Source organism: Arvicola amphibius, chromosome 7, assembly GCF_903992535.2.
Source record: "Arvicola amphibius chromosome 7, mArvAmp1.2, whole genome shotgun sequence".
NCBI classification, from domain to species: Eukaryota; Metazoa; Chordata; class Mammalia; order Rodentia; family Cricetidae; genus Arvicola; species Arvicola amphibius.
Genome location: NC_052053.1, coordinates 13,512,738 through 13,526,728, shown reverse-complemented (window position 1 = coordinate 13,526,728; position 13,991 = coordinate 13,512,738). Strand labels below are relative to the sequence as shown.

The following is a 13,991-nucleotide window of genomic DNA, read 5'->3' as shown; positions in this document are numbered from 1 at the left end:
ACAAAGAACGTGTGCCGCGGCCGCCCACGCAAATAAGGAATCGAGGCGGGAAGAGTTCAAGGAAAGTGCTAGACTTGAGCTTCAAGCAGCTCTCCTGGTTAGGAACTGACCGAGACCTGACTCGCCCCGGGGGGTCGGATGCTTAGCCAGGTAGCAGCCGCCGTAGTCAGAGCTCTCGGCGGCCACGTGACTAGGGAGTGTGTGTGTGTGTGTGTGTGTGTGTGTGTGTGTGTGTGTGTGTGTGTGAGGGGGGGGTGCCGCCTCGGAGCTCGCTGCACCCCCGGGAGGCCCCACAGCCTGTTACCCCGAGAAAGCTCCTCCCCCTCGGGCGGAGACGGCGCCGCGGAGTCGCCGCCCCGGCCCCGCCGCCGGGCCAGTACCCCGAGTCCGCGGCCGCAGCGCCGAGTTCTTCCGTAGTCTGTAGCGGAGCATGGGGTGCTGAAGGCCATGGAGGGCTACCGGGGCTTCCTGGGGCTGCTGGTGTCCGCGCTGCTCGTGGGCTTCCTGTCCGTGCTCTTCGTGCTCGTTTGGGTCCTGCACTACCGAGAGGGGCTTGGCTGGGACGGCGGAGCGCTCGAGTTTAACTGGCACCCGGTGCTCGCAGTGACCGGCTTCGTCTTCATCCAGGGCATCGGTACTGGGGCCCTCGAGGGGGAGTGGCGGGGTCACTGCGCGATGGGGACCGGGACGCCATCGGGGATTCCGATGAATCCATGAAACTAGAGAAAGTTACTCCTGTGGGCGGGGAGGGCCTACGCAGTCAGGGGCTCGGAGCCGCTGCTTTGTCGAGGCCTGTCCTTGAACTTCAGGTCTCTGAGGCAGAGAGGTAGGCGGGGAGCTCGTATGCCCGCACAGCATCCTCAGCTGGAGCCAGAGGAGTTCTCTCCTCCACCCTCTCTCCTAGCCCTTTCCTCCCGAGCACCGGGCGCCTCAAGCACTCACGGCTGCTGCCTGGCTTCTCTCCACTTGTTGATGTGGCTAAAGTTCCGTGGCAGAGTTTCTTTTGGGCCCGCGGCCCCAAATCTGGGTGGGAGATGCGAGCAGGGCGTGGCCCCGAGGGATGACTGGCCGCCCCCGATCCGGTTTGCAGGCTGCAGTAGGGCAGCTTGGACCCGCCGGTTTTCGTGTGTGTGTGTGTGTGTGTGTGTGTGTGTGTGTGTGTGTGTGTGTGTGTGTGTATTGCTGTGCAATGCCACTTGACTATCACCTTCAGCCAATGTGGCGCAGCACAATTTCACTTTTCCAAAAGGTGGTGACTGCGAATGCACTCAGAAAAGCAAAGCAGTTATGCTGGGGTTAGTTCGCAGAAACTAGTGGAGAGGCTCAGAACAGGTTCCAACGGGCTGGAACTTCCAGCCTGGGCTTTGAACAAGTCACCTCTTCACTAATACTGAAAGTTCCACAAACAAGCAAACACAGAGAAGCGCTGGTTTCGCTCCTAAAAAAAAAAAAAAAAATTGTTTCTGTCTGTGTCGTTGCACCATCCGCTCCCACCCCCTACCCCGCACCCCTTACGCTTTAAAGCGGAGCTACAGCCTCCAGCAAGTGTGGCCAGCCTTCTTCCACGGAAATACTAACACTCAGACTACCGAGGCTTCTCTGGTGTGAGGTCAGCATCCCAACCATTTCCTTACACAGTTCCCAGCTGTTTGGCCACCACCCTAAATTGAGAAAAACATATCCAAGTTCCAAGGATCCAGCCACCAGAAACATTCATCCCTTCCTGGTGGAGCCCTTTAGTTTGGCCAGAGCTGATAATATCCTCTGTTTAATCAAGTAGTCCCAAACATCTCTTCATAACATCCATCCACCCAGAACAGCCCTGGATACCGGGAAACCCTTCGGTGACTTGGATTGTAGTCTGTAGTTGCCGGTGAGGAAAAGGAAGAGCGTGTTGTCTGACATACCTGAGAGAAGACTATCACAGAGGTACTAGCATTATCGAGCATTTTTTTCTGCCTGCACTAGATGCTTTATTTAAGAATAAACAGACACGGAGGCGTTAAAGTCCCTGAGGAAATAGGAGCTCTTCCAACACCTTATTTTCCACGGTTGCCCCTGAACGCTTTTCACTTATTCTGCTTTTATGGCAATATGCCCGGTTTCTGAAAAGTGGTCTTTTTAAGAAATCAAAACTTCATTTAAAATACACTTTGAGACGCTCCATTCATGTTGGAATCCATTTTACTCTTTCCCTAAAAGGATCTCTATTTTCTGAAAACTTCAGACTTAATCTATGTACTTACTTTGGGGTAAAAACATGTATGTGGAGATTGTGGACATTTTCATCTGCCGTTCTTAGACAAGGCTCTTCTAAGCTTGGTCAGTTTATTTGTGCTGATGGTCCGCTGTCCTTCAGTGTTACCAGTCCTGTTTACAAGGATCCCAGGTTCGCTACCTGTATTAATCACACAATGCAGTCAGCGAACGTAAACTAGCCTTTTTCATTCATGTAGACAAATGCAGCGTTCTTACTAGTTCTTCCACACCATTGCCCACAATACTCCTCAGCCCAGCAGTGGGAAGACTGCACTGGGAAGAAATATAGAGATGCTCTTCTGTTTAGAATAGTCTTGGATCCCCAGTAAATCCACTGAAAGTTGCAAGTTGAGGGTGCATTTACTACACCTAACTCATGGCTTAGCAACTGTACCCTGCAGAGTGTTGCTGTTCATATCCTTGTGGTTGAGTGGCTGGCTCTTTGCCACTGCCCAGATCAAAATCAGAGTAGATAGATCAAACAAAGTACAGTACAAAACGCCATGGGGCTTTCATGCCCCTGTAGAGTCAGAAACTATTGACCATCCTAAATCCTCTAGGGATATCTGAAGTTGACTTTAGAGGCAGTGAGAGAAACATGGGTCAAAGCCAGTCATGTTGTCACAGGGCATTTTACTGCTTCGTGGGTAGGCATTCTATGCTATAAGATGTTTTATTTCTAATAGAAAATGTAATGTCAGTTATTCTGTAACATGGGCATTTGGAAACGATGTGGGGATGGCTAACACACAATCACTACCTTAAGATATTTCACATATGCATCTAGCAAACAGTAAATAGTATTTGAAACTGTTAAGAGTAACGACAGCTCCTTTGGAACCTTTATGAATGAAATAATAAAACCTTTATGAAGGAAGGAGCTACAAAGAGGGGGCTGGAGAGATGGCTCAGCTGTTAGAGCACTGGCTGCTCTTCCAAAGGACCTGGGCTCAACTCCCAACACCCACTGGTGACTCCCAATCATCTGGGACTCCAGTTACAGGAGATCCTAACCCTCTTTTGACCTCCGTGGGCTCCAGGCATGCATGTAGTACATGTACACACATGCAGGCAAAATACACATTTAAAAAAAAAAAAGAAGCCATAAGGTAAATCTCTTTCCTCTGTCCCCTACACATACCAGATATACTTTGGGAAATGTATGTATCCCTAAAGTATAGCAGATTACGGGAGGGCTGAAACAAACAAACAAATAACACTTGCTATGGTGTTCAGCTGGCCTGAGTTTCTGTGCTCAAGGGATCTTTTTGTTAGAGCAATGCAAGTCCTGGGACTAAAGGTGTGTGTCACCAACTGCAAGCACATGCCAACGACTACAGGTGCATGCCACTGACTACAGGTGCGTGCCACCGACTACAGGTGTGTGCCACTGACTACAGGTGCGTGCCAATGACTACAGGTGTGTGCCACCGACTACAGATGTGTGCCACCGACTGCAGATGTGTGCCACCGACTGCAGATGTGTGCCACCAACTACAGGTGTGTGCCACCGACTGCAGGTGTGTGCCACCGACTGCAGATGTGTGCCACCGACTGCAGGTGTGTGCTACCGACTGCAGGTGTGTGCCACCGACTGCAGGTGTGTGCCACCGACTACAGATGTGTGCCACTGACTGCAGGTATGGGGCACCAACTACAAGTGCATATTACCGACTACAGGTGTATGCCATCAATTATGGGTGCATGCTACAAACTACAGGTGTGTGTCACTGACTACAGGTGCATGCCACTGACTACAGGAGTGCGCCACCACTCTCTGCTAAATAAAATCTCCAACTAATGGGAAATCCAGCCATACTCTGACAAGAATGAGGAAGAGTTGAGAAGAGGCTTTGTGTGTCTCTAAAAACAAACGCTTCCTATGAAGTAAATACACTGTGGGGAACTCGGAGAAATGGCCATGTGAAGAAGGGTGCAGAGTAAGCAGTCAAAAGCACTCCATGCTGGAATGGATTCTTCAGTGAAAAGTGGAAATTCAGGCGTCTCCGCTAATGAAAAGAAGCCTTGGCAACTCTCCACTCCTTCCTTTCTGTATGTGCAGCTCCTCTGTGACAGAAGCTGAAGGGAGAGAAATTGAATAGCATAGTGACCTCAGGTTGGTTTCTGTGAGAGAATTTAACTACATCCAAGTAGCATTTAAAAGTCTAACAGAAAGAGAGAGCAGTTATTAGAGGCAGTTGGAATATCCCTCCTAATGCAGCTGTAAGTGACCAAATTCCGAGATCACTTAAATATATTTGAAAAGGCTCATGGACTAAACCCTGGCAAAGAAGATAATGGTGAAAGTCCCCAGATGACTCCCCCAAGAGCCCTGGGGGAGAAGCCTTGATAACAAAGTCTCCCAGCTTCTGGGAACTAGGGGTTTTACAGAGAGTGAAGGGACAGCCCAAAGTACCCCCAAACATGTTTTTGTTTCAAAAACTGCATGTGAATCACTTAATAATGGAACCAATAGAGCACTTTAAATACAATTATTTTGCTCCTGCTGGATCCTTGGTGCCTAGAAGTGAGTGATAAATCAGTCATTTTTTTTTTCCCTGATCTTTTTCCCCCTGTGGCGTTAGTGAACCCAGGGTCTTGTTCTTGCTGGGCAAATGCTCTACTTCTGAGCTGCATTCCAAGACTCTGCTTGGAATATGTATTAGAAATATTTTTTTTTTCTGCACCGGGAATAAATCCAGGCTTTTATACATGCCACTCAAGTGCTTTGCCACCGCGCTATCCACCTGGCAATAAATAACCGCTGAATGAGTTACTCCTGTCTCACCATTAAATTGATAGTAACAGAATGCAATTTTATAGCCTCCCATTTGTAATGATAATAATAATAATAATGATGATGATGACAGCAGCATCTAAAGTAAAAGCTCCATCCCTGTCGCCTAGTCATTGTTCAGTAGTTTAGCAACACCACTTAGCCAAAGCCAGGGAAGGAAGGCGTCCTGTCACAATGGGAAAGCCTCTTTCTTCCCAGGCTCCTTAGCTAAGAGCCTCTGACTGCCCGAGTGCGTTCTGTGCTCCTCGCCCCTTGCCTGCACAACTGCCCGGCACTTCCCGTCAACCCACTCTCTTCACACTGCTCATTTCTTCCCCCATTGGCTTAGCTCCAGTATTTTATATCTGGCATCTTTTAAAAACCCCTACCCTGAGTTACAGACCTAAACAGAGAACTCTCAGCAGAGAAATTGAAATGGCTGAAAGACACTTAAGGAAATGATCAACATCCTTAGTCATCAGAGAAATCCAAATCAAAACAACTATGAGATTCTATCTTACACCTGTAAGAATGGCCAAGATCAAAAAACACTGATGGCAGCGGCAGCTTATGCTGGAGAGGATGTGGGGTAAAGGGAACACTCCTGCATTGCTGGTGGGAGTGCAAACTGGTACAGCCCCTTTGGATGTCAGTGTGGCGATTTCTCAGAAAATTAGGAAAAAAACCTTCCTTAAGACCCAGCAATACCACTTTTGGGTCAATTGTACCACAAGGACATGTGCTCAACTATGTTCATAGCAGCTTTGTTTGTCATAGCCAGAACCTGGAAACAATCTAAATGCCCCTCGACCGAGGAATGGATAAGGAAAATGTAGTACATTTACACAATAGAGTACTACACAGCAGAAAAAAATAACAGTATCTTGAATTTTGCAGGAAATGGATGGAGTTAGAAAACATCATTTTGAGTGAGGTAACCCAGACCCAGAAAGACAATTATCATATGTACTCACTCATAAGTGGTTTTTAGACATAAAGCAAAGAAAACCAGCCTACAATTCACAATCCCAGAGAATCTAGACAACAATGAGGACCCTAGGAGAGATATACATGGATCTAATCTACATGGGCAGTAGAAAAAGACAAAATCACCTGAGTAAATTGGGAGCACGGGGACCATGGGAGAGGGTAGAAGGGAGAGGGTAGAGGAAGGGAGGGGAGCAGAGAAAAATGTATAGTTCAAGAAAATCAATAAAAAAAAAAACCTACCCTTGGGGGCTGGCTGAATGGCTCGGTGGTTAGGAGCATCTATTGCTCCTATAGAGGACCTGGGTTCGTATCTCAGCACCCACATGGTGATTCACAACCATCTGTAACTCCAGTTTCACAAGGTCCAACACCCTGTTCTGGCCTCTGAGGGGACCAGACACATATGTAGTACACATACATACATGTAGGTAAAACACTCCCACACATAAAGTAACTAAGGAGCTAAGTAAATAAACCCTAAACCCCAAACCCCAGCACCATGGACTCTCCCTTCTCTCCTGGCCATGGCCTCACTTTTCCGGGTATCTTTCCATAGAACTGAAATGTGTATCATTACGGCAGTGTATGATTCCTTTCCCCTCCTCTTTCTAGACCTTCTCCAGTCAATCATTTCAGAGGCCTCTGGAGCCACCGCTGCAGGAGACCGGCTCGCTCGGTAGGGTAGGAACCAGAGGTTACAGCTTCTTCTCAACAGGCACCCCGGAAGCAACAGTCCCTGGAAGCTATCCACAGCTGTCGTTAGTCAGCCACACGCTCCTTTTCCCTGGTGACAGCTCAGATGCTAGGGGAGCATCCCTGTGCTGGAGGGATCAGGATCACCTCACACCCCACAGGAACCAGCATCTTCATGATCCCCGCAAGGGTCTTGTGGTGGTTGAAAAATGGCTTCCAAAATATAAATCCGAATCCTAATCCCAGGTACTGAGAATATGCCTCATTTGAAAATAGGATGTTTGCAGATGTAATTAAGGCCCTCAAGTGAGATCATCACTGGCTGAGGATGGGCTACACACTTGGTTACTGGCTTCCCTTTTAGAGGAAGGGGAAGGAGGTTAGAGACAAAGTCTCAGAGGGAAGGCCATGGGGGGATAGGGGCAGAGATTGGCCTGGTGTCTCCGCAAGCTGGAGAGCACCGTAAACCATGGGCAGCTTGCTAAGAGACAAGCTGCTACAAGAAAATGATGCAATGCACTCTCCCTCATCCTCCAGAGGAACCAACCTGGGCAACACCTTGATTGTGAATTCTGCCCTTTAGATCTGAGGAAAAAATGTTGTAAATTACATCTATTATTTGTGTGTGTGTGTGCGCACACACACATGAAGAGGTCAAGGAACATCTCATGGAAGTAGCTCTTTTCTTCCACTGTGTGGGTCTCGGGAATTGAACTCGGGAGATCAGGCTTGGCTGCAGGCTCCTTTAGCCACTGGTCCATGTTGCTGGCTCAGATTTTGGTTCTTCTTCTTTTGTAATTACTTATTTTATGTATGTGAGAGTTTTGCATGCCTACATATATGCATTCCACGTGCATGCCTGGTGCCTCAGGAGGTCAGAAGAGGTCTCACATCCCCTGGAACTAGAATTACAGACACTGTGAGCTGTCCTGTGGGTTCCAGGAACTGAACCCAGATCCTTTGTGAGGGCAGCAAGTGTTCTTAACCACTGAGCCATTTCTGAAGACTCCAAGTTTTGGTTCTTTAAACTGCTAAATTTGTGGTAATTCGCCTCGGGAAAGAAACACAAGATAAAACAATGACCGCTGCTCTCTGGGAAACCCAAAGTATTGCCATTCTCATCAAGAATTTATGGGGTTTTCATTGCCTCTCAAAGTATAGACATGGATCGCCAGCCAGGGGTTTTTATTATAAGTAGCATTACCTGATGCCTCTGGTAGCAAGCGACTCTTTTATGAGGACCGGTAACACCGGGTCACATCCTCATGCAGCTAAATACAGGGCTGCATGGAGAGCTGAGGACCAGCATGCAGAAGCCTGGCAAAGCAGAAGCTTCCACTTAGCAGCAGCAGAGCGTGGCTATGTGGGGATGCCAGTCTGTAGCTGCCAGAGGCACCCATTTTCCCAAGAGAGTGCAGATACTTAAAACCTGGTTCAAGGAGCCTGGAAAGAGACGGCTCAGCGGTTAAGAGCATGCACTGCTCTTCTAGATGACCTGAGTTTGGGTCCCAGCAATCTCTCTCATCAGGTGGCCTCTACCCGCAGCTCCTGAGGGATCCAACTGGTCTGGCCTCTGTGGGCTTCCGTACTCATGTGCACATGCCCACACATAATTAAAAATCATAGAGACTAGAGAGGTGGCTCCTAGGCTAACAGCACTGGATGCTCTTCAAGAGTTCAGTTCCCATCCCAGTACCCACATGGCCGCTCCCAGTCGTCTGTAATTCCAGTTCTGGGGCATCCAACACCCTTACATAGACATACGGGCACGTGAAATAAAAAAAGATAAATAAAAATAATAAAAAGTATGGAGACGGTGGGACAGAACTAATGGGAGATCACCAACTCCAGTTGGAATGGGACTGATGGATCATGCGACCAAACCCGTCTCTCTGAGTGTGGCCAACAGCGGGGGCTGACTGAGAAGCAAAGGACAATGGCTCTGGGCTCTGATTGTTCTTCATGGACGGGCTCTGTGGGAGCCTTCTCAGCTTGGTCGATCACCTTCCTGGACCTGGGGGGAGTTGGGAGGACCTTGGTCTTAGCATAGAGTGGGGAACCCTGATGGCTCCTTGGCCTTGAGAGGGAGGGAGGGGAGGTATGGGTGGAGGGGAGGGGAGGGAAGGGGGAGAAGGAGGGGAGAGAAGGGGGAGAAGGAGGGGAGGGAGGGGGGAGGAGGAGGGAAGGAGATGGAAATTTTTAAATATAAAAAAAAATAAACCATGAGAAAAAAAAATAATAAAAAGTAAAAATGTCTTAAAAGAAAAAACCTAGTTCAACCTAAAATTAAACAAGTCAAAGAAACAACCCCCAACAGTGTGGTGGCAAACAAAATTCCCAAGTTCTAATCTGTATCCTCCAGATGCTTTCGAGGGTTTCTGTCTGGACTTCCGTTCCTAGCCCAACTTCTGCAATTTCCCTTTAACCATGACAAACTAGAAATCTTTCTCCCAGTATTTTTCTTTCCCATGGAAACCTTCTTGAAAGATGAGAAGCTCGGCAATGACAGTCTTTGCGCTTTTCAGAGTTTCCTCTCTTCTTCGTTCCGTTTCTTCACACACTATTCTGTCCAGTTGACTGGCATTTGTTTGTTTTTGAGACAGGGTTTCACTTTGTAGCCCTGGATTCCTGGAACTCACTATGCAGACCAAGCTGGCCTCAAACTTGCAGTGATCCTCCTGCCTCTGTGTCCTGGGTGCTGGGACAACTGGTGTGTGCCACCATGCCCTGAATTGCAATGCGTGTGTGTGTGTGTGTGTGTGCGTGCATGCTTGTGTGTGTGTGTGTGTGTGTGTTTTAAGTAGCTGCTGTATGCCAAATACTGTATAAAACATTAAATATGGGCAGTGGGCTGGCGATGTAGATCATTGGTAGAGTCCGTGCTTAGCCTGTCTTGGGTTCTATTCTTAGTATAGAAAGGAAGGAAGAGGGAAGGAAGGTAGTTTTGTCTTTTCTGCAAGTTGTTTCCATTTGATTTAGTTAGAGATGAGTAACATTTTTCTTTTAAAGAATGTATTTTAGCCGGGCGGTGGTGGCGCACGCCTTTAATCCCAGCACTCGGGAGGCAGAGGCAGGTGGATCTCTGTGAGTTTGAGGACAGCCTGGTCTACAAGAGCTAGTTCCAGGACAGGCTCTAAAAATGCTGCAGAGAAACCCTGTCTCGAAAAACCAAAAAAAAAAAAGAAAAAAAAAAAAAGAATGTATTTTATAACTGTGTGTGGTGGTACATACCTTCTTCATCCCAGCACTCGGGAGGCAGAGGCAGGAGGATCTCTGTGAGTTGCAGGCCAGTTGAGTGCAGGTTTGCATTGATCCTTTAGTGTTTAGAACTGTCTGGGATGATCCTTTCCACTCCTCATTTGAACAATCGTAAGCCTGGCCATGGTCAATCAACTAGCTTAAATCAGGCCCAGTACTTTAATACAGCCAATTTTCTAACACCATATAATACTGATGGGCAGGACTGAAGAGATGGCTCAGTGGTTAAGAGTACAGTCTGCGCTTCCAGAGGACCCAGGTTCAATTCCCAGCACCCATGCAGTGGGGTAACAGCTGCCTGTAACTCCATTTCCAGAGGATCCAGCACCCTCTTCTGGTCTCCTCAGTCACTACTTCATGCAGGCAAACTCTTCATACACATAAAATAAAGATAAATAAAATATAAAAAGAAAAAACCACTCCTCAATATTAAAAATATCTAGCCATTGGACGAATTCTTCCTGCCCTGATACTTTTTGCACATTTATTTGCTAGGAAGTGTTTGCCTTTGTGATGATTTCAGACATCCCACAGCCAGAATGCTGAGCCAAATCCCAGTCATCCACATCATTCTCTGCGTTTCAGTTTCTTGGTATTTGGCATGCTGCAGACTTTTGGTTTGTAGCCACGACAGGATTTTAAAGAGGGCTCTTTGCTTTTCCATTTAAAGTTGAGGCCCTCAGTTGTAGGACCTGGTAAGCTGGGGGCACAGAGAAATGAGTTCTAGGGATGGGTGATGCTGTTCTGAACATATCAGAGGGAAAATAATACTTTATTTTAGCGGGAAGGAAAGCATAAAGGCCCACCATGTTTAAGGAGACTTCAAATCCCCATGCGCTTCAGACTCAATGGCTTACTTACTCTTAACTTACTGTTAAGTGGGCCGAAGAGTAAAAATGCTTTTTTTACTTATTTGAAAGCCACATTTGATCTTATATGAACTAGCATTTGTGTCTGTAGTGTGGTTTGTCTTGAGATTTTGATCTGTGCATTTTATCGATGTATATGTGGTATCTATGTGCACACGTATGTGTTGGAGCACTTACGTGTGTATGTGCATGTTGGCTGGAGGTCAACTTCACGTATCTTTCTCTGTCATTCCCCACCTTATTTTGTGAGATAAGATCTCTCACTGAACCGGGAACTCACCGATTAGTGTGGACTGGCTGGACAGCAAGCCTCTGGGGTCTGCCCCCAACCCCAGTGCCCAGAATGAAGTCCTTATGATTGCACACGAAGCACGTTCTCCTGATCCACTCCTCCGGCTCCCAATTTATACTTTAAAAGAGGATTTGGGCAGGTGATACGGCTCAGTGTGTGGAGGTGCTTGCAGCCATGCTTATGAGCTGATCCCCAAATTCCATATGGTGGCAGAACTGACTTCTGAGAGTTGTCCTCCAGCTTGTACACATGCACACACACACACACACACACACACACACAAATAAATAAATATTAGAAGAGAACCTGTTGCAACAAAAACTTGTATTTAGCTTATTTAACCTAATCATTTGATAATACATAATGAAAGATCATGTTGTGTGACCTAAATATATTCAAATGTTCAAATATGTCTCACTTTTTTTTTTTGAGATAGGATCTCATTGTAGCTCAGTTTGGCCTGGAACTCACTCTGTAGCCCAGCTTAGCCTAGAACTAACAGTAATCCTCCTGCTTCAACCTCTCAGTGCTGGGAATGCAGGTGGGAGCCATCCTATCCAGCTATATCTTACTTTTTAAAAATAAAATGGAAAGAGACAGGCAGGGGTAGTGCACGCCTTTAATCCCAGCACTTGGGAGGCAGAGGCAGGAGGATCTCTGTGAGTTCCAGGCCAGCCTGGTCTACAGAGTGAGTTCCAGGACAGTCAGGGCTACACAGAGAAACCCTGTCTCAAAAACCCAAAATAAATAAATAAATAACAAAATTGAAAAACAAAACAAACACAAGAATCTATTTATGTTCTGAGAATACAGAATTAATTGCTCTTTTGTTAATTTTTTCCCCACAGATACTTTGTGACTTTCCAATATGTGACAGGCACACGACGTGTTTGTAGACAGGTTTCTTCCTTCATGTGTCACAAGGTTTAAGCATAGAACAACTATGATCGGTCGGATATTTTCTATATCTGGGGACTCATCTGCCCCCTAAGTCCTCTATCCTTACCTGAGCTCAGTTTAACAGACTCAAGCTTTTCATGGGACATACACTTGCACTTGCATATGGGAGGAGAGCTGGCGTCAATCCGAAGATCACCTCCTACAGAATGTACATTTTCTTATATCCCTGAGTTTCAGTTACACAACTAGGCTCTAATAAATTTTCTAATAACTTGGCTGTATTTCCTCTTGATAGACTTGGGAAGAATTACACGCAGTTTGAGCTCCCCCTCCCATTCCCTCTTCACTGTTTTACAGTACCGTGTTCTCCCACCCATTGCTTTTCCTTGGAAGGCTCTCGAAAGTGTCTTTCTCGTGCCTTTCATGTTCCCCTTGTTTTCTGGAGGGAACAGCCCTTCAGGTCAGAGCCACTAGCAGAATCCTTGTTTTGTCACACCACTCCTGCTCCCTCTCCTTCCTTCTTTCTGAATCTCAAGAATAGAGTCCAGGCTGCTGTGGAGAGCAAGAGCTGGAACTGTCTTGTCTCTAGGCAGTTTTACAGCTGCTAGGAGTAGCTTCTTGTTGAAAAAACATGTAGTCTGATTTGTTAAGATCACCCAGTTTTGCTTAAACTTATGGTATTTTGGATATTTATATATTTCAGGAAATGTGTAAACAGCTTTTGAAAACACAACATTCCCGGCCACCCTTCACTTGTCCAGAGAGCCTTCTGAACACTCTCAGCCATGCAGCAGAGTTTCCGGGCAGCCTGGACAGATGTGGAAAACCCCTTGAGTCAGTCCCTCAAGTCCTTCACATCAGCCGCCCGTGAAGGGTGGGCCCTAACTGGCTACGGGGTTCTCAAGCTTATAAAAACACATGTTTTACCATTAAAACTATAAGGAATCCTTTTAACCACATAGAAAATAACACCCCCTCCCACACACACACAAAGCCCCTGTGCCCTGACCACATACATTATTAAGATTAGGGACAACATAAGAAAAAATTAAGCTAGAACTTATAGCTGATGAGAATCCTAACTGGAGAGGAAGCAATAGAAGAGACGGAAAAGAACCACAAAGACTCAGAAATGATGATTGTCTGGGTCCATTTGGATCAGTGGCAAAAGCACATATCCCTCTTCAGGACTGCCTGGGGCCTTCCCCCTAGGAAAATCATTGGAGCTTTGCTGGTAACCACAGCCATCAGCGAAGGGTTAAATATTCTCGGTTGCTGTCACTCCTGGAGAAAGGACATTAGTGTGCAGCCAGTTTAAAACTACTTACCACCCGAGAGCTGAGGCAGGAGCATTCCTCGAGGTCAGGAGCTCAAGAGCAGCCTGGGGAATAACAGTGAGATCCTGTTCTAAACAAAGCAACAACCCACAAAACAAACACACTTTTGCGTGCATGCAGATGGTTTAAAACTCAAGTTTTGAGCCAGGAGGTGGTAGCATGAGGCCGGTTTCAGTTTTATGTGAAGTTTTGGCATGTTCTTCTATGTCGCCTGTGGTACTGGGAAGAATAAAATGCTTCCCTGGAAGTTTAGTCGTCTTTGAATGTTTGGAACGCTGTGTGTGTGTGTGTGTGTGTGTGTGTGTGTGTGTGTGTATCCTACAATGAAACCTTTAGCGAGGCTGCATTCTCGTCTATCTTTCTGGTTTCAGGTGTGTTTCTCCTCTCAGAAGTTTGTATGATCTTAAGGCATTTAAACTTTTTTTTAGATTCATTTGTGTGTATGAATGTCTGTTGCATGTATGTATGTATCTATGTATGTATGTATAAGTGTGTATGTGTATGTATGTATGGGCATCATATACATGGCTGTTACCCAAGGAGATCAGAAGAGGGTGTCATATCCACTAAACCGTCTATTACAGACAGTTGTGAGCCACCATGTGGGTGCTGGGAAC

General features: G+C 46.6%; 1 protein-coding gene across 1 annotated transcript in view; it reads left to right on the top strand.

Moving 5' to 3' along the window:
• The first annotated feature begins 370 nt into the window (after positions 1-370).
• Positions 371-13,991, top strand: part of LOC119818897 (plasma membrane ascorbate-dependent reductase CYBRD1) — a 30,187-nt gene continuing 16,566 nt past the window's right edge. The window contains exon 1 of the mRNA XM_038336748.1: positions 371-634. Coding sequence (XP_038192676.1) covers positions 448-634 — 187 coding nt within the window. The 5' untranslated portion in view covers positions 371-447. The remainder of the gene's footprint in view (positions 635-13,991) is intronic.